The 25729-nt window shown below is 36.1% G+C and overlaps 4 protein-coding genes and 1 long non-coding RNA gene across 15 annotated transcripts; 2 read left to right on the plus strand and 3 right to left on the minus strand.

Moving 5' to 3' along the window:
* The first annotated feature begins 144 nt into the window (after window positions 1-144).
* LOC140786003 (uncharacterized) lies at window positions 145-531 on the plus strand. Its single transcript, XM_073134164.1, has one exon. The coding sequence runs from the start codon at window positions 145-147 to the stop codon at window positions 529-531; it is 387 nt and encodes a 128-aa protein (XP_072990265.1).
* Window positions 532-3498: 2967 nt separating this feature from the next.
* On the plus strand, window positions 3499-4933 carry LOC140786776 (uncharacterized). The gene is made up of 3 exons (XM_073135421.1): window positions 3499-3793; window positions 3890-4120; window positions 4669-4933. The coding sequence occupies exons 1-3, from the start codon at window positions 3776-3778 to the stop codon at window positions 4714-4716; spliced, it is 297 nt and encodes a 98-aa protein (XP_072991522.1). The 5' UTR covers window positions 3499-3775; the 3' UTR covers window positions 4717-4933.
* An 814-nt stretch (window positions 4934-5747) lies between these two features.
* Window positions 5748-7322, minus strand: LOC140787159 (uncharacterized). Its single transcript, XR_012108764.1, has 2 exons — window positions 7261-7322; window positions 5748-5972 (listed from the first exon to the last, which is right to left on the minus strand). It is a non-coding gene; the product is annotated as an uncharacterized lncRNA (long non-coding RNA).
* Window positions 7323-10599: 3277 nt separating this feature from the next.
* Window positions 10600-12264, minus strand: LOC140785606 (homeobox-leucine zipper protein HOX21-like). The gene is made up of 3 exons (XM_073133530.1): window positions 11913-12264; window positions 11424-11800; window positions 10600-11078 (listed from the first exon to the last, which is right to left on the minus strand). The coding sequence occupies exons 1-3, from the start codon at window positions 12076-12078 to the stop codon at window positions 10740-10742; spliced, it is 882 nt and encodes a 293-aa protein (XP_072989631.1). The 5' UTR covers window positions 12079-12264; the 3' UTR covers window positions 10600-10739.
* A 3824-nt stretch (window positions 12265-16088) lies between these two features.
* Window positions 16089-25553, minus strand: LOC140786588 (transcription factor ILI6-like). Of its 11 annotated transcripts, none has more exons than XM_073135125.1 (5): window positions 23418-25551; window positions 22602-22683; window positions 19644-19737; window positions 16629-16784; window positions 16089-16530 (listed from the first exon to the last, which is right to left on the minus strand). In XM_073135125.1, the coding sequence occupies exons 3-5, from the start codon at window positions 19698-19700 to the stop codon at window positions 16378-16380; spliced, it is 366 nt and encodes a 121-aa protein (XP_072991226.1). In that variant the 5' UTR covers window positions 19701-19737; window positions 22602-22683; window positions 23418-25551; the 3' UTR covers window positions 16089-16377. The 11 variants fall into 11 exon arrangements, 9 of the variants coding, with proteins under 9 accessions (XP_072991226.1, XP_072991224.1, XP_072991223.1 ...); XM_073135123.1 differs by having other exon boundaries at window positions 19644-19753; XM_073135122.1 differs by having other exon boundaries at window positions 19644-19790.
* Window positions 25554-25729: the final 176 nt, after the last annotated feature.

Consider the following 25729-nt stretch of genomic DNA (forward strand, 5'->3'; position numbering starts at 1 on the left):
GGTCAAATGAGATACTGTCATCACTACCAAGTCGACTACTGGGCTACTCCCCACCAGCTAATAGCTATAAATTGTATACAAAGAGAAAAGAGAGGATATCATCAAAGCCTCCCTTCTTTTTTGCCTCCCAAATTGCTCAACCCCATGCCTCCTTCGGTCGCCGGCGACGCCACGTCGGTCGGCTGCTGCGTCTTCCTCCGGTGGCCCTCCTCTGCCTCCTGGCTCGGATACCGGCCTCTCGACTGCCTCGACGACGGCGAGGAGACGGCGGTGAGGGTGGTGGTGGGGAAGGAGAGGAGAGTGTTCTTGGTGGAGCCTTTCGTACTTGACAAGGACCCTTTCAGAGTTCTAATGGAGATGGTGGTGATCAGGAAGGAGGGGAAGCATAAAGATGTCATCTTTGTCGACGTAGACGCCATTCTCTTCGAGCACATGCTGTGGTTGGTCTACCATGAGAGCTCTGCTTCATCTTCTTCTCTGTTTCAGCTCAACTTGAGGGAGATCATTGAGTTTTATTCTCAGGATACCTGAGAAGAAGAACAAAACGGGGGCATGCCAAAGGTGCATATTTTACTGGCTTTGTTACTTGTATTTGTTAATATGTGAACTTTAATGGCAAAAATGGGAAGCTGTACTCTTCCCCTATGAGATGATATAGTTTGGAGTTTTAAATTATTTATGACATTCCGCTTGAATCATAGATTAGACGAAGAGGGTTAACGCTGCTCTCGATCTGTGTGAACGTAAGTATCTGCGTTCGAACGCGTTTGTGAACGCAGCTCTCGTCTGTGTGAACGCAAGTATCCGTGTTCGAACGCATTTTTAAACGCAGCTCTTAGTCTGTGTGAACGCAAGTACTCGCGTTCGAACGCGTTTGTGAACGCAGCTCTCGGTCTGTGTGAACGCAAGTATCCGTATTCGAACGCATTTTTAAACGCAGCTCTTAGTCTGTGTGAACGCAAGTACTCGCGTTCGAACGCGTTTGTGAACGCAGCTCTCGGTCTGTGTGAACGCAAGTATCCGTATTCGAACGCGTTTGTAAACGCAGCTCTTAGTCTGTGTGAACGCAAGTACTCGCGTTCGAACGCGTTTGGAAACGCGGTATGAACTTAACAACTTTGCTCCAATAATCTTGCAATTCTTCACACCAGAGATTTTCTAGACTTATATAAAGCTCATATACATATAAAAATACACTTAAAATATTTTATACACAATTATCAACAATTAAAAATCTAACAGGTCGATACTCTCTTCACATTTCCGCATCAAACTTCTAAATATTCTGACTTAATTTTTGACACATTTTGATAAACTGATAATATACATCACAAGTGAAGTTTATGAGTCATTGATGCAGTTGCATTTGGTCAGCAATAGCAGCTGGAATTGACATAGCTTGAGGCAATTCATTTACCTATCTATAAAAGTTATATCATGACTGTACCAACTTTGTTTTCTTGGATGGTTAAACCATATAATATTCAGAAGCTTGATGTGGAAATACCTCCAACCAATATAAAGAATCACAGGATCACAGCACAGTGTAATTTTCTATCAAGAAGCTATTGTCATTCTCAAACACAAGCATTTTTGAGAGGTGCCCAGAAAATGATCATTCCAGGGTACTGATGTCTATGTTATGTAAGAATTAAACTCTTTACTGGTTAACCAATCAACATCTTTAATTTTCAGCCAAGTTATCCGGACTAGTTACTATCGCTTCAGTCCTTTTTGGCTTCAACTTGAACTCCAAATGAGCCAGGTCTGAGCTTGTTTCTTCGACTCGAATAAATAATTACCAACGAATAGTAAGAACTACATATATTATCTAAAATAGAAAGCGTTATATCTTTCCCACTCCAGTTCCCTCTCTCCTAGTAATCGCACCGTTGCAAGGTCGAGATACTCCTCCTCTGCGCTAATTCCCCATTCATTGTCTGCCGTCACACCGCCTTCCTCCTTCCGTCCGGCGATGCCACCTCTTCCTCGAGCTCATGGATTGCAGATCCCTTGACTCCCTCCTCCGTCGTTGGGGCAACTGCCCGTTCTCGGAGCCGGCACTCTGCTCCTTGCCTACTTCAACTCTCACCGCATCGTCCATTGCAGACATCAAGCCCTCCAACCTCCACATCAATATATTCCTACGCCGTAGTTCGCACGCATGAGCGTGGAACCCCCTTTTCTATGCCCATGAACCTTTTTATCGAGCTACTGAGTCTCGTCTTGAGCCAATCCTATCAGACTCGTTTCAAGAGCCCAGCTCTAGGCTCTAGCTGAGAAAATATCTCTATCGAGCCAAGCCGAGCTTGATAGAGATATTTTCTAAATGCATTTCATATTGAAAAAAGGGGGGAAGGAAAAATAAGAGTATAGATGAATGTCTCAGTTCGTTTCCGTTCATTTCAAGGAGACATCCGCAAAGATCATCAAGAAGAGGGATTCGATGATTTTTAAGCTTTACAATACTTGGAATTGCAGGGAAGAATCCCACATTGGACGGATACGGGGATGGGGATTGAATAATCTTAATCCTGATCGGAGAAACAACCGGTGATAGAAATTGCTATAAAAAGAATTTCTTTTTTTTTTGTTGACATATTTACAGAAAAGCCATCATATTTTTAGACAAACTCAAGCCCAAGCCCAAGCCCAAGCCCAAGTCTGGCCCAAATTCTAATCGAATTTTTCGACCTAGCCCAATATTCATACCATCTTCCGTCAAAAAAAAAAAAATAATAAAGAGAAAATTTGTTTTCCTTCGTTGTTATCCACACCTTACCGTTTGCTTAAAATATCTAAAACACACTGTGCCATCAGTTTTTTTTATTATAAAAACTGTTATATTACCATATTAAAAAGTTGAAAAATATATTTTAAAATCAAATAAGGAGTATTTTAGAAACTTTTAACAGTTAAAAAATTAACTCAATATATTTTTAAGGTATTAAAATAAAATTGTAAGAGTTAAATAATAAAATATTATATAGTAGATTGAGAATGATAAGCGTTTTTTCTGTTTCTGTAAAAGACTCAAAATTGAAGACTATCTTCTTGCACTGCCACCAGCCCACCACGGCGCTATCGTCACTACCTTCTCTTGTTTGTGACTCGGCATTACTTGGAGGGCCCTAATCAACAAAAAAGTCCAACAGGTTACTTCATCCACTACCTAAAAGAGTTATAAGAATCCACCAGACAAAGTATTTTAATTTTTTAATTCACTATATACGTAAATCAAGATATGAGATAGTTAACATTGAGCTTTTGGTTTACAAGAAAAAAAAATGTTAAAAAGAAAAGATAAAACTATTTTTGTTAGATAAGGAAATTATTTCCTTAATTTATTTTACAATTAAAAAGTTATTAAAAATAAGTACTTATTTTTTATTCATTTTCTTTAGCAACCAAGCATCTGGACGTAAAGATTGTTGTCAGAATATAAACCACTGTTGTTCTTTAATAATTTATTAGTCAATCCTGCGAGTTCGAAATCCAGCGGGCATATTAATTTGTTAATCTTAAAGTAATTATTAGCCACTTTACTGGTGATGCTAATATCTTGATTAGAGGACACAAAGGAGGACGTTTAACTTTTTCCTTGCCTATATAAAATAGAGTCATCTTGTTGCTTTTGCTCTCTCTCTCTCTCTCCTGGTCATCAAAACTCTCCATCTCATCTCCTTTACTGGAAGAAGAAGAAGAAGAGGAAGAAGAAGATTACAAAGTTATAGTGAGTTCCCAGGGCTTCAAGGGAAAAACAAAAGAAAAATCAATGGAGAACAGCAAAGAGGTTTGAGATTTAACTAATTTTTTTTTTCTCGAGGTGTTTTATGTGAAAAGAAAAGATGCGGGTGATTAATCTTTCTGGCGACGGGTGTGTATACAGGGGAAGGGGTGGATGTCGGTGCCGGCTTTCGGGGACTGGGACATGAAGAACGGCGTGCCGGACTACTCCATGGACTTCTCCAAGATTCGCGAGATGCGGAAGCTGCACAAGAAGGAGCTCTCCCGTGCCAGCCTCGGCAACGAGGACGACCTCAACAACCGTCCGATCGACACCCACGCCGCCGATGAAGCCGACCACCGCCGTCCGCTCCATCGCGACCACTCGCCCACGGTAACCCCCCCCCCCCCCCTCCCTCCCCCCCTTTTCACTTTTCCTAGCTACGAGAAAGCAAGGATAAATTTGTCCTTTTCTTTTTTTTGCAAATGAACTCCCCGGGGCATTTCCGTAAATCCGACGAAGTAATTGGAATTTAGTTGGGGGGGTTGATGACGATGAGACAGGCGAATCTTAACCCATATCCAGTGCTTTCTCGTGTCCAAAGGACACGCACAGACACAGTCGACAGGCTGTATTATACTGGGATAGATAAGGACGGTTGCTGTCCTAATTAATCTCTAATTAACTAGGCCTAGATATTTATTTGTTTATTTAAGATTTTATATAGATAACTAGGTTTAAATTGAATTATAATGAGATTAAATCATTCGTAAATAATAGCTATCATTAGTGCATGATGGATGGAACTCCATAACAATTTAGGGATCGTAGCTTTACGTGGTGCCCACTTTCCACTTCTCTTAATTGAATAGTTGTCTGCTTGCTTCTAGTATTATTTATTTATTAACTTCTTTAGTTGGATCTCTATTTCTTTCTCGCAGGGTAGGAAGAAGTTTATGAGCTACTTCCAGTGTTGTATAGGAGCATGAAATGTGGCTTCCTTTCCATCATAAAGGAGAGAGAGAGAGAGAGAGAGAGAGAGAGAGAGAGAGAGAGAGAGAGAGAGAGAGAGAGAGAGAGAGAGATAAAAAGAGGAAGAAGAACAAAGAAAAACTCTGTTCAACAGTTGTATTGTGTGGACTCTTTGGCTTTTGGGGTTTTGGTTTGCGTGATTATAAATAATATATCTACATGGATTTCCTCTTCTGTTTGTTACTTGTCACAAATATATATATATATATTGAAAGATTAATAATAATAATATTATTATTATTCAAATTAAGAGTGGACCTATGTACTTGGTCAGGTCTATCGTTTGGTGTTTCATGGATTGCCACCTAGACACGGAACTTATCCTTTTTGACGGCACACGGAGATTTTGTTGATTCTATGAGAAAAGTCCACACGCCACCAACGTGACGAAGCTCTCAATTGGCACAGCCATGGACAGAGACCATTCCACTTTGAAAGATCTAAGTTGGCATTACGACAGCAAGAAAACTATTTAACATATAGAACGCCAAACTAGATCCTGATATTTCCAAACAACGATGCATGGATTTTTGTGTAATATTTGCCATGGATAGCCATTAAAATTAATGATGAAGGTTTTTTTTTTCTTTCATCCTTGCAATGTGTGCTCATGAACCCCAAATTAGTGTAGTAATCCAAATTTAAGAGGAAATGATATAAAGTTACACCAATTCAATTGTTTCAACTAAGTCTTCAACATCTCTTTCCTGGAAACTAGGCACAACTTTTGTGCACCTGCGAGTCAAATTGACATGCCAAACAAAGAAAGAAATTTCAATCTCCAACAAACTGCAACACAAACTTTCCTATAGTTGACAGCAATTTATTTAACTAGAATCCATGACAGAGAGAATTATCACCACAGCATAGGTTAGCTTGACAAGGATCACCAGTTCTTTGACTATTATTTAATCTATCTTGTTCACATGCTAGATGTGTGGCATATAAATTCCACTAGCCGCATTAGCATCTATGAGGTCATCAGCAGTGCCACAATGCAAACAGAGCTATCAGCATTATGATCCAATAATATACACAATAAGTTACTAAATACCAACTGTCTCAAGGTCCAAATGTGTGCAACCGTGGATAGCATTACATTTTTTCAAACATAAGAGAAACATTTCGCACTACTAGAAGTTCCAAATTAATGGAATACGTTGTCTGAAACCCCACAATATAGCAAAGGTAAGAGGCTTCACTTCGATACTTCCTAAAAAAGGTAAGAAGGATATAAGAACAGCAGTTATTTAGTTAGGATAGAAAGCATCAAACTACAAAGAATCTTAGTATGCAAGTGCAATTAGTTGGCAGATGTAAGCGTAAGGATGAAATGGATGCATCTGACTTTTGTTAATTATACATCTTATTCGGCACCAAATAAAGGGGGAATGTGGCATAGAATCGAACAATTGATGTATCGCCACAATTACATTATGCCAAATCCCTTGAGCTCCTTCTCTATAATACGCTTGTGAGTTATTCATTTCTTTGTGCCAAGAACAACATAAGGATGCATTTCCTAGCTGTGCTGATAATGCAGTATATAAATATGCTAATTGCTAGAGGATCATTTCTCAGAATAGATTGCACGGTAGGTGTAAAGCTTTAATTGCAACAAATAAATGGTGTCATTATCGGATAGTGATCGAGAAATAAAGTTGAAATCAAATGATCACAAGGTATGGCTGAATCAGACTTGAAGTATACTAACCTATGTTTCAAACAAACACTTATTTTGTCAAATTTGGACCCATGGTTTGTGCAACTAAAACATAGTTTCGCCGCCTCGCAGAACAACCTAAAAGCCAATGCTAGCCGTTGTTTGGCCACTCACATAATGTGAGTACTTTTATGAGCATTGCTGACAGTCTCTATTATGCAGATCAAGTTTCACTTCTCCCTATTTAAGCCGTATCGAATCTGTAATATCAAAGACAAACACAATTTTATTTTCTGATGATATCTAATCAACCATTTCCTAGGTAGAGATCCACTTCCTTGGAAAGAATAGAAGTTTGACAAATCTAGCGCCATTCAACAAGATACCAATCCTAAATATTGATATAATCCCGCATATATGCTATTCTCCAGTTTCTCAAATGTTCTATGCCTAGTCATCGATTGCTATCTCAAAATACCAAATGGCAGGCGATAATAATCAGATTGGAAGCATAGATAATCATAAATTAAAGCTCTTACAAGCATTCTTGTCAAAATTCTGGAAAATAAAAGATCAAACAAGCAGCATTTCAAAAATCATAAACCAGAACGATTCATTCAGTTGCCAGTCTTCCCTGCCTTTCAGGGTATCAATTGAATAAATCTCATTAGAAATCATCGAATATAATTCCACTATCTCCAGTTGCCATTACTCACTCTCAATAATCCAAACAACTATCTAATCTGAACTGAGAAAAGATTTGATTCATTTCCCAGCGAGAAAGGATTAAGGTTCTCAGCAATCTAATCGGAAGCGAAGCTAGGGTTTAAGATAATACCTCGGCTTTGTCCTGGAGCTCCGAATGCTATCCGACTATCCGACGGACTTCGGCTTTGCCCGAGAACAGAGAGTGACATAAGTTAGGCGTAAAATCACTTTTAACACCTTACAATTTTTTCTATTATCAAATCCGTCCATATTAAATAACTAAATTGAAACGGTTAGAATTAATTTGTGACTTTGTATGGCCCAAGTCCAGCCCACTAAGGTGGAGAAGGAGGAGTTTTTATTTATTTTTTATTTATTTTTTTCTAACAAATCGCAATTTGTGTGAAAAAAAACTCTTTAGTTATAATATTGACGGCCGTAGGCTCCTTATTTTCCGAATTACACTTTCTAATATCTTTTACCCATTTCGCCATAATAAAATAAAAATAGATTATATAAAAGCACGATTTCAATTTTGCTAAGATACGGATAAAAATCTAATAAAAGTATAGCGTGTTATATATGTAAATTATATGTAAAGGGTTACAAAATATACGCTTTCAATTACAAAATGATATTTAATCAATACCATTTATTTTTATATAAGTTAAAATTCTATTAGTGATGTATATATATTTTAAGATAATTATTTGATTTATGGATCTCTTAAAGCGTCTCAAGAGTTCTCGTATGATGTATTCTTTTTTTTTTTCTAAACTCTTCGTGAGAAGGAAAAAAAATATTAAAATATGAAGTTAATGTAATAATTTGGAGAGGAATGTGAAGAGTATTTGGTGTTTGATGTTATTTTCATATTGTACACTATTTGTACAAATACAACATCTCAAAATACATCAACTCACTCGTGGGCTTTTAGAAAAGTCACAGTATAATTAGCTTATTTGTGATCCATTTCTTAGAAAAGTTGACTCATATATCTAATCTATATATCAAATTATGTCTAGCCTATGGACTCTCTCTCTCTCTCTCTCTCTCTCTCTCTCTCTCTCTCTCTCTCTCTATCTCTCTCTCTCTCTCTCTATATATATATAAATCATAATAACATGAATTCCAAAGTGTGCATGAACTTAAAAAAGTTTATCATAGTCTTATTCCATGTGTAAGTTAAGTGTAATTTTAATGCTTTCTTTGTACTAAATTCAACAATATATTCCAAGTATTACACATAAGCATGTCCTACCATCATGCATAACACATGCTTAAAGCCATGTGCATCACCCTAAACTACCTATTGTTTGTACAAAGCCAGTATATGATGGCCATAAATTTTAGCAAGAGTATGATGAGGCATAGTTGGCAACACATGAACAGCATATTAACATATCTGAAGTCATAACAACTACTTCAAAGATTATTAAAACTCATACACCATGGAGTTTGATGTGTATTTTAATTCCCTTTCTCCAATCATATGGAACTTTGATGCTATGTACACGTGAGTGGACAATAAAAATAATTGATAAATAAATAAATAAAATTGTTGTATGGCAAACAGAGTTTAATATAGAAAAATGAATTTATCTTAGATTTTGCCAGAATGATTTGACTTTTTTTTGTTATAAAATTGAAGTATAACTACCAAATGCAGCATTGCTTGGTTCTGGCTAACTACTATATGATTCTGGCCATGTGATATTGGTATAATAGAAAATATATATATATATATATATATATATATATATATAAAGTAGTCAAATTCTAATTTATAACCTCCTATTCTACTTACTATGATAACTCATCAATGTTAGATAATGGTGACTTTTATTCCATCAATTACAACAGAGATATTTTTCTTGGCTACTATGTCCCCACATGGATCAAAATGCCCCTGGCCATGCAGGGGAGATCGAATAGACTTCATCTATGGACAACACTTAGCTTTTTATGGATCCAAACACTATTATTTGCTCAGCCTTTTTCAAAACCATTGGTAAAGACATCAGCTTCCACACTTGATCCTTGCTTTATTATCATTTTTTTTAATTTTTTTTGCTATGCTGGAAGGGTTGACTACATAGAATTCCCTTTTTAAAAAAAAAAAATCAATTTATTACGAAGTAAAATTCAGTAGGAATCAGAGGAAGGAGAGGTTTACCAAGATAACAATGTTGTAGTTTTCTGGAGTAATTAGGGAGGGATAAAGATGGGAAGGTAATCTCTGCATGGACATGTCAAAGAAACAAGAGATGTGGGCTCACATATGTAGTCCAAATGCGCTGGCGTCCTCAGAGTAAGCAATGGCAAGGGACAGAGATGAGTGTGCTTGTGAGTGCTCTGCCCACCCATCTGATTCCCCTGAACAGAGCACCATGGCATGTTTTTATGACTTGTAGTCTCAAAAATTTAAAAAAATAACAAAGCAAAAAAAGAGTTCACTTTGGTATTTGGTGTTTTTTTTTTCTTTTGATGAATAAAAATGTACAAATTTCCCCATGAGAGATATTGACATAATAAGGTAAGGGAAATTTTCTATGAAAAAAAAACATGGCATAATAAGCATTATCCAGCACAAGATTTTTCAGATCTGAAGCTCATTGTAAACTAGATCAATTGGTTGTTAATAATTCAGAAAATTCAATGGGTCAGAGAAATTTATGTGGCAAGTAGTGTTGCCTTGGCAAAGGCAAACTTAGTATGCCAAAGCAGCATTGTTTTGGAATGGATGCTATCTATCTTGTGCTGTTGTGCATCACCATCAGAAAAGTTTGTACCATCCTGGGTAGCAGTGGTGTCACATGTCTATCTTATCTTGAAAGCTAGTGTTGTTTTTCTACTTTGCTAGGCTAAAGGGGTGAGGCTTTTACTTTCCCTTGCCAGTAGAGAATTACTACCAGAACTAAGGACTTACCCCTTTTCATGCACCTTTGTTTTCTTGCCACCCCCTCCAATGTCCTTCTCTGCTTTTTTTTTTTCAATTCTTTTATTTCCTTCCTCATCACTCATCTTTGTACTCTTCCTCATTCTTATAATCTCTCTTCCTATCACTCTCTCTCAGTAAGTTTTTCTTAAAAGGATAGTGATATTGGACTAGAGAACCTGAAGTGAAAATTACAGTCTATACTTGTGACTTTTCTTGTAGTTAAAAAAACAGAGATTAAAAGATGCAGTCTGTTCAGTCCTTATAAATCTATGACGGAGGTCATGCGTTTAATTGATCTTAGAATTAATATTTAGTGATTTTTTTTACTGAAGGGTTTATTGTAATTAGACTACTTGCTCATGATTAAAAAAAAATGGAAGCTATTAAAAAGAAAGGAGTTGTTAACTCATGGGTCCCTACAGTAGTCATTATCAAAGTGTAAGTAGATTGCCTACTTCTATATTCCCTTCTGCTATCTCCAACCAAGTTAGCTTTTTGAGCTTCTACGGAACCATGAACAGATACACATTGTTTAGTGTATGAACAAAGGGCAAGAACCATCTAGTAATGCCTATATAGATTTAATCTCATCACATACTATTATTTCAAGCAATCTGGGTAAATTTAAAAAAAAAATTAGAAAAGATTTAAGTAGATAGAATTCAGAACTAATGGAAGTTATTCTGATCTGGCCATGGCCAGAAGGATGGTTGTTCTTCCATGGTGCACAATAAGTTGCTAAAGTTTCCGTCGGCGACGACGCCGTTTTCAATCTTGGGGCAATTGATCCCTGGACTGGAGGAGGCCTGAAGGAGGTGCTCAATGTCTGATCCTCTCATTGACGGATAGAAATGTATACTTTGGTGAGGATTTATGGGGCTCTCGATGGTCCTCGACGCATCCAAGTTGATCTCTGAGCTATTCTCACTTCCATTGCTGCAAGAAGCTTCAGTCTCTTTGTTGAGGTTGATGAGTTCAGATGCTTCTCTGCCTTTAAGAGCCAATATCTGAAGAAAGAAAGAAAGAAAGAAAGAAAGAAAATTCATGAATTGGTTTCAGTCCTCATAACAATTAAATAAAAAAGTTTAATTTTTTTTTTAGTGCAAAGAGGATATATTTCCTAAAACAAAAAGGAAAAAAAAGAAAAAAAAAAGAAAAAGAAAAGGGGGACATGGAAAGGCATCTAATCAGAGAGCCCATGATGTACCCAATCATTAATAAAGGTAAGCATAATCAGTCTACATGCTAGTATCTTCCTCAAAAAACTCAAAACAATCAATCATGCCCAGAAACTTTGCACAACACCATAGAAGCAATTTTAGTACTAGTAGTAGTAGTAGTAAATAAATGACCTCAGCTTGGAGCTTCTTGTTCTGGGCTTGCAAAGCATCGTTCTCAGACTTGGTGGCCTCAAAGTGTCTCTTAAGCACATCATAGTCTTTCTCCAATTGCTTGGTCTTCCACCTTGCTCTTCGATTCTGGAACCAAATGGCAACCTGCCTTGGTTGCAGCCCAAGTGCTTTGGCCAACTGCATTTTTCTCTCAGGCTCAAGCTTGTTGCCCAGCTCAAAGTTCTTCTCCAGAGTCCTCACCTGCTCTATGTTGAGCCGCCTCTTCTTCTCCCCTATCTGCGAGCAGCTGTCGGAGAAGTCGTCGTCGGCGTTCATCTCCTCGCAGGCTTCGATCCCGGAGAAGGACATGGATCTCTTCCCCAGCAACGGAGCCATGCCTGCGCCAGACAAAACCAAGTGGAAGCCAAGTGGGTCATGCAAAATTCTCAAGCAATTAAGAACTTGGGCTGTTAACTAGCTTGTTAATTATATAATTTGGTTCTTGCTCACCTCTGAAGTCATGGAGATTGTTGCATGGGGTGGTGGTGGTGGTGGTAAGGAGAGAGTTGAGAGGAATAGGATGCTGGTGTTCTTCTTCTTGTGCTGTTTGCATCTGTAGTATAAAGTTTGGAGGCAAGAAAGAGGTGGAGGAGGAGGTCATTCCATTGCACGCCATTGGATTCAAAGATGATTAGATGAATTCTGAGAGTGGGCGAAAGCTAAGGAGATGGAAATATATCAAAGGAGAGAGAGAGAGAGAGAGAGAGAGAGAGAGAGAGAGAGAGAGAGGAGAAGAAGGAAGAACAAGAAGAAGAAGAAGAAGAAGAGGGCCCATTTGACATGCGATGATGAAAAGAGACTGGATTTGACAGTGTTGTTTTCCAGTGACTTTTGTACCAGCAATAAAAGTTCTACTTTACCTCAGAAAAAGCTTCACTTTAGCTTTACCAGTTTACTGGACTTACTCCCAACTTTTGTTTGTCCCCACTCTTTGGGGTTGGGGGAAGGGATAGATAAGCTCTGTTCCACTTTAATTAGCAAAGAGTTGGTTTTCCTTCAACTGTGAATATGGAGAGTACTGTGAACTGATTCCAATCTTTTCACTGCATAACTAAACAGGAGGCATGCAATCAATTCATCTCAGTTAATTTGATCTTGAAAGTCATGACATATATTGTCACTCTCAATCAATTAGTTATCTAACACTATATTCAAAGCTATTTTTTCTAGAGCTCATAGAGTATAAATTACATCGTCTCTTATTATCTGTTATAATCCACATGCTGTATTAAAGATAATGAGACGTATTAAAGACATGATATTCATTATTGATTTAATACCTAACAACTTCAATTTTTGAGTCAACTGATTATCTAACATAACTAATATTCTTTTAATTTTAATCAAGATCACTTTTGCCTCAAGTATAATCCAGGAAGTTAATATTTTGTATAGATAATATAGATCATTAATACACTTACCAAAAAAGATATTTATTTTTCTCCCAGTGAAATTTACTTGCAAAGAGTGTTATTTTGTTAATCTTTGATTAATATAAGTACTAAATCCTTTTAGTAATCCTCTGCCACCCTGGTTCTTTCCAACATCAGTGGGGCTAAAATGCTTTGGCAGTGGGGTGTTTCATGTTTGTCTTTTAGAATTGGGCTTATACTGTATGCCATAGAGTTAATTAAGAGTAGTGGGTTGCTATTTGGAAGAGAGAGGCAAATATCTTACAAGTAGTTTGCATGATCTGGATAGATGGGTAGCTAGGAAAGATTTAAAAAGAATTGTTTATGGGATTCTTTTGTGGGGCTTTTACTTGATATACAAGTAGGAAAAGAGTACAGAGGAATTGGAGAAATGGGCTGGCTAGAGAGAAGAATATATGCAAAGGGAGAACACTAAGCTTGCACACACAGAGAGAGAAGATTCTAGGACTGAATCTCTTGGCCGGAATGTAGAAAAAAGCTCTAAAAACTAAAACACATTCCAGGAGCAGAGGTGGTTTAGCTCCATTTTATCTATCTTTTTATGCTTCAAATTTAAACGTTTAAATTTTTTTTTTCTTTTCTGTGGTTCAGACTAAATTATAATTGTTGAATTGTTTTCGCTATGAATAAATAGCAAAATGACCGAACTATATTCGTATAGGATAAATAAGTATTTTGCATGAAAGTAGCTCATTAAATGAAAATGTAAATATATATAAGTTGGATATCTAAACTGAAGAAGATTTCTTGGTAAGAAAAAATTTCTTTAATTCTCCTGGGAATTTCATCCTGTGACTTTTTTTTTCTTATTGCAGGATAGCGTTCTCTCCTACTGTGCTACAGTGGCAGTCACAGCGAAAATGATCTATATAGACTCTTTTGATCAGATTTTACGTCAAAATCTCTTTCACTTGATTTGAAACTCCTGAAACAAATTTTGTGACAAAGAATCCAAAGAGAAAGCACAAGAAGAAGCCCCTAAATCCAAATCCTACTAAAAGAGATAACTAACTGGCACTTCAATTATTGCTCACATCTCCTCCATTCACATAACCACTTAAAAGATGGATCCAAATCTTAGGTCCTTTCAAATGTATTTTTATTGTCATTTCCCTGCTCCCATGCCAAAGTGAAATAAGGTCAAGTGAGATGGCATTTAGTCAAAGAAAATTTGTTTGTGTTCAGTCACATTCTAGACAAAATGCATGAGGTTTCAAATTGACAAGGATGAGAATTGAATCCAATGCATGTGTTTCATGCCTTGGATCCAATATGCATCCTATGCACTTGCTTATGCTCAACTTTTTCAAATTGGAGGAGTACTGTTGGTGTATATAACTACTATGTTTACATGCTATATATATATATATATATATGCACTTGTTTCCTAACATAAATTATAGACAACAAAGATAAGAGACTAGAAGATGTTTAATAAAGTCTTGACACCTTTCTTCTCTCAAGGGAGCATCTCAAAGGCTGTCATGGTTAACTTTTCATTAGTCAGCCTTCTCTCTCTCTCTCTCTCTCTCTCTCATGCATGCCACCACATGGTTCTTGTTGGGATTTGAGATCTAAAGCAGCTTCTCTCTAATAGAACTTGGATGGCAAGGGTTAGATCTTTCAATTAGAGATCATCTCTGATGTGGCAATGGACTATATCATAATCTTAATCTAATAAGACATCAAAGGTATATTGGAGTTTATCTTATATAGTTTGTTCTGATTTCAACTTACCTTCACATATTTCAAATTTAAACACTTTAATTTTTTTTTTTAAAAGTCTAGACCAAGCTGTAACTGTTTGATGAAAATATTCAAATGATAGAAATAGTTTGATCATTTAGTAACTTAGTTATGACGGAAAATCTAATACTTATAGTTTAGTCTGAACCATAGATGATTAAATACTTAAATTTGAATAGGTTGAAATGGAGCAAACCGGGCCAAACTACATGAAGGTAAACTATAATTTTTCCCTGAGACATAATAATTCAAAGACAATAAATTCAGTTTGGCATTTTGAGTTATGATGCTTCAGGTTAACTCTTGCTTGGTTGTTTGTTTGTTCAGGTAAAAACAAAGAACTAGTCCTACAATAGAAGCTCTAGTTTTAGCAAATGTTTTTAGACATTTTGAGTAGCTAAGCACATTTATTATGTATTATTACATTATAAATGGGATCAAAGTATGGACTAAGATCAAATTTCTAAAGTGGGCTAGACCTCGATCAAACACTTGGGCCTTTGGATGAATGATACACCATGTAATGGCAGTGAGTTATGCGATTATTTAGGCATAGGAAATTTTTCCTGTCACTAAGAACAAAATATTTTATGAAAGTATGAACTCAGCATGGTTCACGTTATATCAACTCATCCCAAGTTTCTCTAACTTTTGATACCTTAGACTAACATTATTCGTACTAAGCATCAATTCAATATTTTTAATAATACTATTCATTCGATCCATCTTTGTCACAGTTCAATTATTGTTCTAATGGAGAATAATTATACAATTAAACAAACTCGAGTTTGTCGAATGGTGGAGAGGATTTAGTAAATTTAAAGCTGCCTTAACATTATTTACGAAAGTACATAAATTGCCTCTTAACTTGAGAGTTGGCAGAGAATATTGTCCTGCCTAAACACTGATCCAGGTGGCTACATGTTAATCTTAAAGATTCCCTCTCCATCTAATTCCTACTTAACCAAGTAGATAAAAAAATTTTACTCCAATTTGTAGCCTTCATCAACTCTTGCAAAGATCAGCAGTCATTTATTTGTCCTTTTTTTTTAAATCTAATATGATGTTCAGAAATACAATGCAACACTACTTGCTTTGGTCTTAAAAATATTGGCGATCACTAATTTGTGTAACAAATATGAGGCATAAGAAACTGGATTATAAAGAGAAGGATGTTTACTTGGTCTAAAGGTAAGAGTTTCTGTCTTCATCCAAGGAACTATGAGTTGCTGTAATAAATATTCATCTGATGGAACTATGAGATTGTAGAGTTGCATTATGTTTCTCTTGAAAAAGGAAAAAAGAAAGGCAAAAAAAGAGTACTATCTTCAACCAAGACAATGTTATAGAATATCTTGAAACTTCCCCCAACTTTCATCAAAAGAAACACAAAAAGGAAGGACCCTTGTTGCAATCTTCACGCAATTCCAAGGTTACACCAAACACATCAAACTATCCACATATATATTGCCTTGAAAGCATTGAGTGAGCACACCATTTTAAATGCAGAAGTGGAAGAACAAGAATAAGAAAGTATGGGAGGTCACACCACCTCTACATCCAAGCAAAATTTAGCTTATAAATACGAAAAAGAGATCAACCATATGCATACTACATGGAATACCATAACAAGTCTCAATAAGCTACCCAGTGAAAAGGTGGTTCTTCTTAACTCCATTCTGAACATGAAATCCCCTCACACCTAGTTTGACTTAGTAGCCAGCCTAGAGGATCTATTACATGAGCAAGCTACGGATTATCGCAGCCTGGGCACTACTTGTGTCGGTCGTTTCCAGCAACTCCGAGAGCCTCTCGCTCAAGTCATCCACTTCTCGGTGCAAGCTCCGAACGTAGTTGCAAGTTTCTTGCAAGACCTTAGCAGCAGAGACCTGCAATCATAACCCTAGATATCATATAAAGCCAATCATGCAGAAAAGAGATTATTTTGCTTGCACATCACTATGTGAGAAGTTGGAGTAAGACTAACATTGTCATTGCTCCTAATGCGAGCTTCGGGAAGCAGTGCTTGCAACTTGGACACGAGATCGTTAATCTGTTCTTCGGAGATCCTTGATGAGTTTGACTGCCTTGATCTAGACCTTCTGGTGGACATCTTGTTGACTATGGAATGTAAACTTGTGTGCTAGTTGAGATGGAAACAAGATACAAATAGTTGGAAGAAAAGGAAGTATCTAAGAGAAAGAGGTAGTGAGATTTATGCTGATGGATTAGATGGAAAACAAGTTTGAGAGATAAGAGGTAATGAGATGAGGATGGAAGAAGAGAAAAGTAAAGGAATAGAGAAGGGTGCGGTGCTAGAAGAATTGTGTAGGAGAGGGGGTAATGGAGGAAAACAAGAAGTCAGACAGTTGCATGGGAGAAAGAAATGGGCAAGTAGTGTACTTAAATAGTGTGTTGGAGAGAGAAAGAGAGAGACAATCACATCTAGGGATATGCTCTGCTGGCATCTATGTGTGTCTGCAAGTGGGGTCTGTGAGGAAGAACTGCTTCGATTGGGAGCCAAAGGTGCAAGTCTTGTGTCAGGGACCATGTTATGTGGTAACTAAAATATCAGTACCATATCTTATATATTTATACATAGACTCTGTGTACGTAAGAGTAGAAAAAGAAAATACTCATGCTAATTTCTTGGAAAAATAAGTTTGAAATCCTAACATGTAAATGTCCATGAGTCAATAATACAAGCAGGGAAAGCCGGTTGAAGAAGATCTGAATTTACAGTTAGCATCAACAGTACGTCTTATAGTAGTTCTCATTAATTTAACCTACAAAATCTATCACTGTAGGCTTGCATGACACTCCGTTTTTTAAGAGAATTCTGGAGATGTCAACCATCAAATTAATGCCTTTTAATGAAACAATTCCAAGTGGTCTTGGTTTATTTACTACAGGGAGAATTAACCTTGTTGTACAGAAACCATTCATTAAAAGCTCAAGCTATTATATATGGAGTCATAGTGTATATTAGACCTTAACATGTCCAAACTTCACACCACACTTTGAAATCAACCAACAGAAAGGGGAAAAAAAACTGTTGCGCATCTAACAGCAGATGCGATAAAAAAAATTAACAAGTTTATGAGACCTTTTAGTATTTATCATGCCTAACACATATCAGGAGAGGCAAAAAAGAGGAACAAAAGAAAAATTGTAGCTTTGCTAATTAGTGAAGATTTAAGGAGCTTCAAAGAGTAGGCAGTACATTACAGTAGGTAGTATGCATCATACTGGTTGATCCAAGAAGGGGGAAATGGTATAAACATACTCATGGAGATCAGAAATACTCATGCAACAAAATTCTCTCCTTATTTTCTTCCCCTCCTGGTGCTTGAAATGCATGTGGCATGGTTAAACATGTCGAATACTATGTCTTATTGCCGTCTTAACATCTGCAAGCATTTAAAGAGCAATGGTGCTCTTCACCTTAAAGCATCATTTCTTTTCAAAAAAGAAAAAAGAGAGAAAAAGAAACACTCTTTCTTTTTCTTTTACAAAGGGCATTATGGAACATCTGCATGGTACTAGGAGAGCTGCATACAAGTTTATGATGTATCCAAATGCTTCTAAACTAACTTTCAAAAGGATTTAGATGCACAAGAAAACTTTTCTAGACCCACTAGGTTAAGCACATACTCATAGCAATCATTTTCATCCTACGAATTTGAGAATGATAATGATGATCACGCAACCTATAGATATTTGCTATTATTACCCCGTTAATTGCTCTAAAAGCTTAAGCTACTAAAAGAATATAGTATTTATGTTTATATTAGAACACTTCTTCTTACTTCTGAGCTTGAGGCATTTTGATAGCTCAAGAGGTAAAATTGACCTAAATAAGTGAAGTTTTTATATTTTAAACAACAGAATTACAGGAATTCAGAATCTTTGTTCTAATATCATGTTAATTCACCACTGCTCTAAAAGCCTAAGTTATTAGGGAGCGAAGATTTTTATTTTTTATATTCTTAGTATAGATTTGAATTCCTATGATTAACCATGAAGTCATGATGGAATGTTCCAGAGCAAGAAACTTTGGCAGCCAATGTATCGTAAAGCCATGAACATACACAAGGAAGGTGGTTGTACTATGCTATAGTATATCTATCAAATTTCTGTTTCTAAATTCTCTTTGTAGCTCTAGTATTAAACACATATATGGGTCCTCAAACACTAATTTTAAACTACTAATGGAGGGCTAGATGCTTCTAATATCAATGATGAAACTGATTCTTGTATTATCTTAGATATTAAACATAACTAACTATAATTTAGCATTAACCTGTAAAATAAAATAATTTTTAAAGATTACAAGACTCCAAGTACGATGTTAGACTACTTCGGATGCCATTAACCTTCTTAAAAATTTGAGATATCAACAGGTATTAAATAGTTAGGATGAAGATTCCATGACACAGCGTGCATCATGGGCACATGAGCTAGATCTAATGGACAGCAAGCACAGTACTAGGAAATCAAAGGAAGTTTGTTTCTTTATATCCCTGGATCCTGCAGGTACAGGCTCAGAGAAATATACAAACAACTCTCAGGAGCCCAAGAAGGATCAAATGATCTCTTCTATAAACATCTGATCTACCTCTGTGTCTTGTATCTCCTTAGTCCACTCAAGAGCATAAAGGAATCAAATGCATTATCTTAATCTATGGCCTGAGTCTCGTGCACTGACACCCCAAAATATTTTATGTAAAGTAAGGAATCAAATGCATTACCTTACTACATAACAGCAGTCCAAGTAGATATTGCCCACACTAAAGAACTATGGAACCACATGCATCTCTGCTATAACACTAGATCAGTATTGCTGTCCTCTCTGAATACCATACATGTTTCTGTATTCTATTTCTTTCTTCCAAGCAACAACAAGAGTACAGACCAAAATTGACAAGGAGCACTTTTGAACATGTGGTTTAGATGTATAAGTGCATAATTACACGATTACAATGACGAGAATCAGATTTACCTCTAGAGCGCAAGAATGATAGGAGATGTTGGATGGCAATCTCTCTCTACCCTGCATCTGGCTGACTTCTGACCACCGACTTCTTTATAACATGCTTAATATGGATTTAACTGAGCAATGTCATCAATGAGGCACTCTTTGCGAAAACTTGAAGATATACAGGACACAAACTTTTTGAGAAAGTCTATTTTTATTGAGGATAACAGAGAGGGCAAACATATCTAGTTGAAAGAAAAACATACTAGATATCTTTTACAAATGAAGGGGATATAATCATATACAAATATACTGAAAAAGAAGCCAATTTTTAAATATGTCTAAAAAGAGGAAATCAAAGATTATTATTTTGAAGAGAACCCACCAGATGGATAAGTTGCAGAAATCCGGTCCTACAGAACCCATTGCAGAAGCTTCATACAACTCAAGTACATGGCATAATCTCATTGGCTGCCTTAGAATTGGAAAAATATCGAATCATTACTTGCCATGTATACAAGTTGTAGGAAGGTATCATAAATAAATAAAAGATCTGCTCAGCCGTTTCCAACCTCCCAACTGACCATGGATACATGTATCTAAGGTTTAACTTACTCTCCAAAAGAAAAGGACTCCCAAGTTAGAGGCACACAAATTGAAATCCCAAGTCTTCTGATTCTTGGAATCATCTGATGTGGAGTAAAGGATTTTATAGTCTCCCAATGTCAAGATGGACGATATACCATCAAGTACCTTCTTAATACCAACAATATGCACCCCTCATGGAGATGGCATAAAATAAATAAGGTAATTCATATATATATTTTTAAACAACTCTCGACAATATCTAAGGTCTCAAAGCTACAGTAAATAACCACTGCCATATCAAATATAAAAAGCTTGTAATACCTTATAAATTATATATGTAAAAATGTAGCTTTCCATCACCTAGACTCCAAGCCCACCAACCCCAGAAGGCATACTTGCCTTCTGTCAAATGCTTCCCATGTGCTACAGACCAAGCCGTAATTCATGCCTCTATCAAGTAATCAACCTAACTGGCAGTCTACTTGTATGGAAGATAAGCCATTGATGTAATTGTAGATTCTGAGCCTAAGTGCAAACTTAATTGGTCTTTCTTAATGGTTTTGGATATCAGATCATAAAGTATAAAGAACATTACTCTCTATCAACTTAAGATTTTTAGAGTAGATCATAATTTCAAATCCAAAAGAGATGTTTGTTTGATACCTGATTCACCTATTCCTGTACTGGAGTAGTCGGCTCAAGTGTTCAACTCCCATTAGGAGTGAGCTGATAAACTAGGATTTTGTGCACTCTCTCAAGGAGGAAAAGAAAAGGAAAAGATAAATAAAAGCAAAGAGCTTTTGCATTCAAATCCTGATAGACTTTTCAATCATTCATGTCCACTTCAAACAGAGGTTAAGCACTGTAATATGAAAGATTAGGTTCGCCATGAACATTGTGATTAAACAGTAAATAAGCAGATTATCAGGGTAGTTAAGATACAATTCAGTACAACGATGGATAAATTTATTCATTTTAAATAGGTTAGAGAACTTTGGGAAAAGAGAGATAAGAGAACAGGGAGGAGCACAAGAAGGTGCACATGTTGGCATCAAAGCTTGACCCTTCTTTCCATACATTAGGTCAAAAATTTTTTAGAAAGCGCGATCCACAGGTGGTCCCGGCACCTTCCATTCATGCTTACAAGATGTTTTCCCAAAATCTAGGCTGGCTTGGCTGACTAAGAGCTGAAATTAACAGAAGAAACACTAACGTAACAAGGTGACATAGCTAGAATATTTGCATATTCTAAAGCTTATCATGTACTTATTAGCAAACTTATTGTTCTCCTTCTTGATAATAAAATCCTACAGGTTAATGAGTTAGATTAGATGTCAATTCTCTCTATTAACAACAACAGGGCAAGCTAGAGGAAAAATTCACCACCTACACAGGCCCAAACTCAGAATGTATGACCCGAACCATGCACAAGTCCTCACACAGCCAAAATACTTATTCTATGTTCTACCAGGATTGAACCTGGAATCCCCCATCCAACCGAAGGCCCTTTGACTCCTTTATCTGATGGAGCTTAATCCTATTGGGATACAGCAATCTTTGATGCATCTTGACAAACAGTTGAAACATGCTCATATTAGTAGCTTAGAGATTGGTTCCTAGGTTTTGTGAGAACCCTCGCTAGTCCAATGCAAATATGTAATATGGACTGCCAAGTTCCCATCTTAAATTTCACAAATCCTAATCCTAGGCAAATTTCCACTTCTTCGATTCTTCTCGCCTTTTCTAAACAATGTGGTGTACAAATGGAAGCATGGGAAGACACACAAAAAAAAACACTGTCCATTCCTCTTTATGATAAATAACACGTCAGCAGTATAATACACAATAAGTTTACATTAATGTAGTAAACTTGTGCAGTAATCATAATGATTTAGCACTCATGTGGAAACCTTTAATGGTGACACCATGAGGATCACCAAACACCAGAACTGTTTATGCATGTGGAAAGGTTGTACCCTGTGATATTGTAAACTGATACTAATGCAAGTCCTGATCTGATTGAACCATTGCAATGTGAAATCAAAGTGTGACAGGACTTCTTATTTCAAGATTCATAATGGATCTTCCATCTTGGAATAAGGTTTATGATCCATTATGTTTCAGGCTTTCAGCCATATGATGAAGTGAGAAGATAATCTAGTATTTTGGGATCTGTTTTCAAATGCTTAATCTTGCAGTGCTCTTAAGCTTTCTCTCTGTTTTCTAGAGCCTTTTATAAGTCTGAGTTATCTACCACCCTTCCCTACTAATCTTTAGTGAATCTAAAATTTCTATTAAGTATTTTAAAAAATGACAGAAAAAAGTCCATCTCAACCAAAATCATCACAATTTCACAAGGTATGAGAAAAAGGATGCAGAAAAGGCAAAGCTAACCTTAAAAGTTGTCTATCCATGAATCAGCTTCAGCAGCATATGGAACTAAGGTTAAGTAGCACCTTGAAGGGTTGCTAATTTTCTACATGCAAGCAGATAATTCATTCATCAAAAATGAAATAGAAAGCTTGTCCTAGTACTACCTCAAGCATAAACCCAATAATGGGAATTCATATTGATAAACTTGCTTTTATATATCATGCAGTCTGAGAAAGAAATAGTTCATTTCTAACCATAATAATATGTTAGCATTTTGATACACAAGCCAGCTAATATGACGCACAAAAGTTCAAAGCTCAGACAGCAATAGCAAATCAAATGTTTTTAGAATTTAATGTTAGAAGTAAATAGACAGAGAAGTGTCGTTTAAAATACAAAAGATGAAACTTCAAGGAGCCACTGATCAGTGAAGGCCCAACTGTTCTACATCAAGCTTTAATTAAAGAAGAGCCAAACTAGCAAATGTACTTCTGTTTTCAATTGAACTAGCAGATTTACACAAGCAATCCTCTATACCCTAGAGTTCACAAGACTTATTATAGTATATATCGCTTTTCTCTAACAAACGATGATGACACAACATCTCAACATACGAAGTTCCAGTGTGAGCAAAGAGCAAGGGAATGCAAAGACTACATAAAGTAACTTGAAAGAGGAACCGATTGCTAAATCCTAAGACATAGATTAAACTAAAAGCAAAAATACAACATAATAAAAATTGCTTCTCAATGAGTATGATTATCCTTAGTTTCTTCATGTATCAAAACCATTAGTTAATCAAAGCATACTGAAATTTGTTGCACATTATAAACTTACCAGTCAATTTTCATCTAAAAGTGAGATACAGGAATCCTTTAAGAATTACAACTCCTTGGGCCTCAAAGTCAGGTGCATCACCAAGAAGGACAGAGAATGAAAAAGGAAGCACTATCAGAATTAAAGTATGAAGGAAGATTAATACGGTGGACTTAAATTTGGATGTCTCATGCATCTACCTATCAAAAAATAAGTATTTACAATCTAGAAGACTAGAACATACAAGAAGAGTTAATTTGACATATAAAACACTCATATTCTCTTACAAAGATAATAAAGAACCAGAATAGTGACATTTTAGATCATCTGCAGATGACTAACCAGCTTCGAATGTTTTGAGTTTTCTGGATACATGTAACAAGAAGTTTAATTACAAAGAGCATTCCATCCATTGTAGATGAACAGAAGTTGAAACTACAGCTTAAAATCTTAGCTATTGATATCAGTTATGTCATTTTATAGAATATTTGTAATAGCTATTAGGTAGCAAATGTCGTGGTGTAGTTTTTAATCATGAGACAAGATACTGAAGAAATAAATATTTCAATGAGAAGTGAATAAGGACTCAATGATGTCAAGCAGTAGTGTATTGCCTAGTTGAATGATTTTTCTTGAAGAACATACTCAAGATTTTACCATTAGTGTGAAAAAGTAAGAACATTTTTGCTTCTGTTTTTTTTTTCTCAAAACAAAAGAACATTTAGAAAGGTGTCAAAAAGTAAGAGCTATTAATATTTAGTGCGAAGAAGAAGAGCATCATAACTAAATAAATAAGAGTGAACTTAGTGGATGTTGTGAACATTTGGTCATCTTTAGAGTAACCTTCCTGTCAAGCAAGTTCAGAAGTAAGAAAATGATACATAACACAAAAATGACATGGAGCCCCAAGTAAGTTCAGAATACTTTTCAGACACTTATTTCAAAAATGATAAATAATATGCCTCATACAGCTGTTTTGATAAATATGCAACCACAGATATCTATTTATGCTTCAGCTTGCATTGCAGAACCTCAAACTTTGGAGTAAGAGAAAGAAAATAAATCAGTGAAAGTTTTCACTTCTAAAACAGGGCATCATTTACATTTCTAAGTTGTAATTAAAAAGTTGTCCACAATTTTACCACTTCACGTCAACCTGCAAGCTCTTCTAGCTCCAAGGCTAGCCTCTATTAAGATAGTGCTTGAATATTATCGAGCTATCTGCATTCTATCATATTTGAGATTTTGCGTCAACTCTGAGAACAAAAAGCTCTCTTAGAACACACATGTGCTTAGGATGCTATCAAACAAGAAGTCAGAACACTTGAGAAAAGTAGAATGAAAACCTTAAAATCTATTAATTTCTACACAGGAAAAAATAAATAAAGTTAGAAGAAAAGCTTCTCTTTTCTTTTTCCATTCATGAAACAACTAGTCTTGACAACATCTTATTAACAGTAAATCATTAATTCCAAATAATGGATGGAAGACGTTTAGGTATATTAACAAACAATGGACCAACAAATTCGGCAACCAACGATCACATTGCAGATATGATATACAGATATTTCTGATCAGTCCGCTACAAATCACGGACCAAATACAAATAAAATTTTATGGTGAGATCAAGTCATAGTTGTCTATCTAAAGATACCATAAGAATTAATATTACAATCCCAAGGTACCAAAATAAATGGTTAAAACTCCCTAATGTTAGAAAGAAACCGTCCCTCCCAGAACTATGAACTATAAAGGGGTTGAGTGACACAAATGAAACACTTTGGAATTTGGCCCAACTAGAAGGGATAAACTGTATATTCATTCCCCTGAAAAATTTAACAGGGAATTATGATGTCAAATTAAACTTATCACCATGAAATTCTCAGGTAAAATGATGCAGATGCAATAACTGGTACAAATCAAGGGTCCTTAACGCCAAAAAGGACCATTAGAGGTTCAGAATTCTTGTTCTATTTCTAGGTCTTTCTATACCCATCTAGAAACCCTACCCCTCTAATCAAGAATTAGAATACTACAACACACTACTTGTGAATCAAGAAGCTCCTCAAATGAAATATTCTAAGATACCTAACCAATTTGATCTCTTAATATCACGAAAATAAAATAATTATAAAAATGATCAAAAGAAGTCAGGAAGAGGACCTGGAAGACGACCCCCCACCCCCACCCCCGTTAAACTAGAGCACCGAATAATACCCGAACTTCGCTTACTTGTACCCGCGTTCTCCGAATCCGATCCTCCCAATTCGGTTCACTTTAGATCTTACTCAAATATAAGATTAGTGCATAATATTTTGTACACTTTTAATATC

Source organism: Typha latifolia, chromosome 4 (genome assembly GCF_019914945.1).
Source record: "Typha latifolia isolate L0001 chromosome 4, TyphaL0001v2, whole genome shotgun sequence".
In the NCBI taxonomy this organism is placed as follows: domain Eukaryota; kingdom Viridiplantae; phylum Streptophyta; class Magnoliopsida; order Poales; family Typhaceae; genus Typha; species Typha latifolia.

Excerpts from the sequence above, each read along its gene's own strand:
- LOC140786003 (XM_073134164.1), top strand. The coding sequence starts at position 145 with ATGCCTCCTTCGGTCGCCGGCGACGCCACGTCGGTCGGCTGCTGCGTC.
- LOC140786776 (XM_073135421.1), top strand. Across the intron at positions 4,121-4,668 it reads ATCGCGACCACTCGCCCACG|GGTAGGAAGAAGTTTATGAG; the intron begins GTAACCCCCCCC and ends TCTTTCTCGCAG.
- LOC140785606 (XM_073133530.1), bottom strand. The coding sequence starts at position 12,078 with ATGGCGTGCAATGGAATGACCTCCTCCTCCACCTCTTTCTTGCCTCCA. Across the intron at positions 11,801-11,912 it reads CAATCTCCATGACTTCAGAG|GCATGGCTCCGTTGCTGGGG; the intron begins GTGAGCAAGAAC and ends TGTCTGGCGCAG. Across the intron at positions 11,079-11,423 it reads ACAAGAAGCTCCAAGCTGAG|ATATTGGCTCTTAAAGGCAG; the intron begins GTCATTTATTTA and ends TTCTTTCTTCAG.
- LOC140786588 (XM_073135125.1), bottom strand. The coding sequence starts at position 19,700 with ATGCAGGGTAGAGAGAGATTGCCATCCAACATCTCCTATCATTCTTGC. Across the intron at positions 16,785-19,643 it reads ATCATTCTTGCGCTCTAGAG|CACACAAGTTTACATTCCAT; the intron begins GTAAATCTGATT and ends CATCTCAACTAG. Across the intron at positions 16,531-16,628 it reads GCATTAGGAGCAATGACAAT|GTCTCTGCTGCTAAGGTCTT; the intron begins GTTAGTCTTACT and ends TTATGATTGCAG.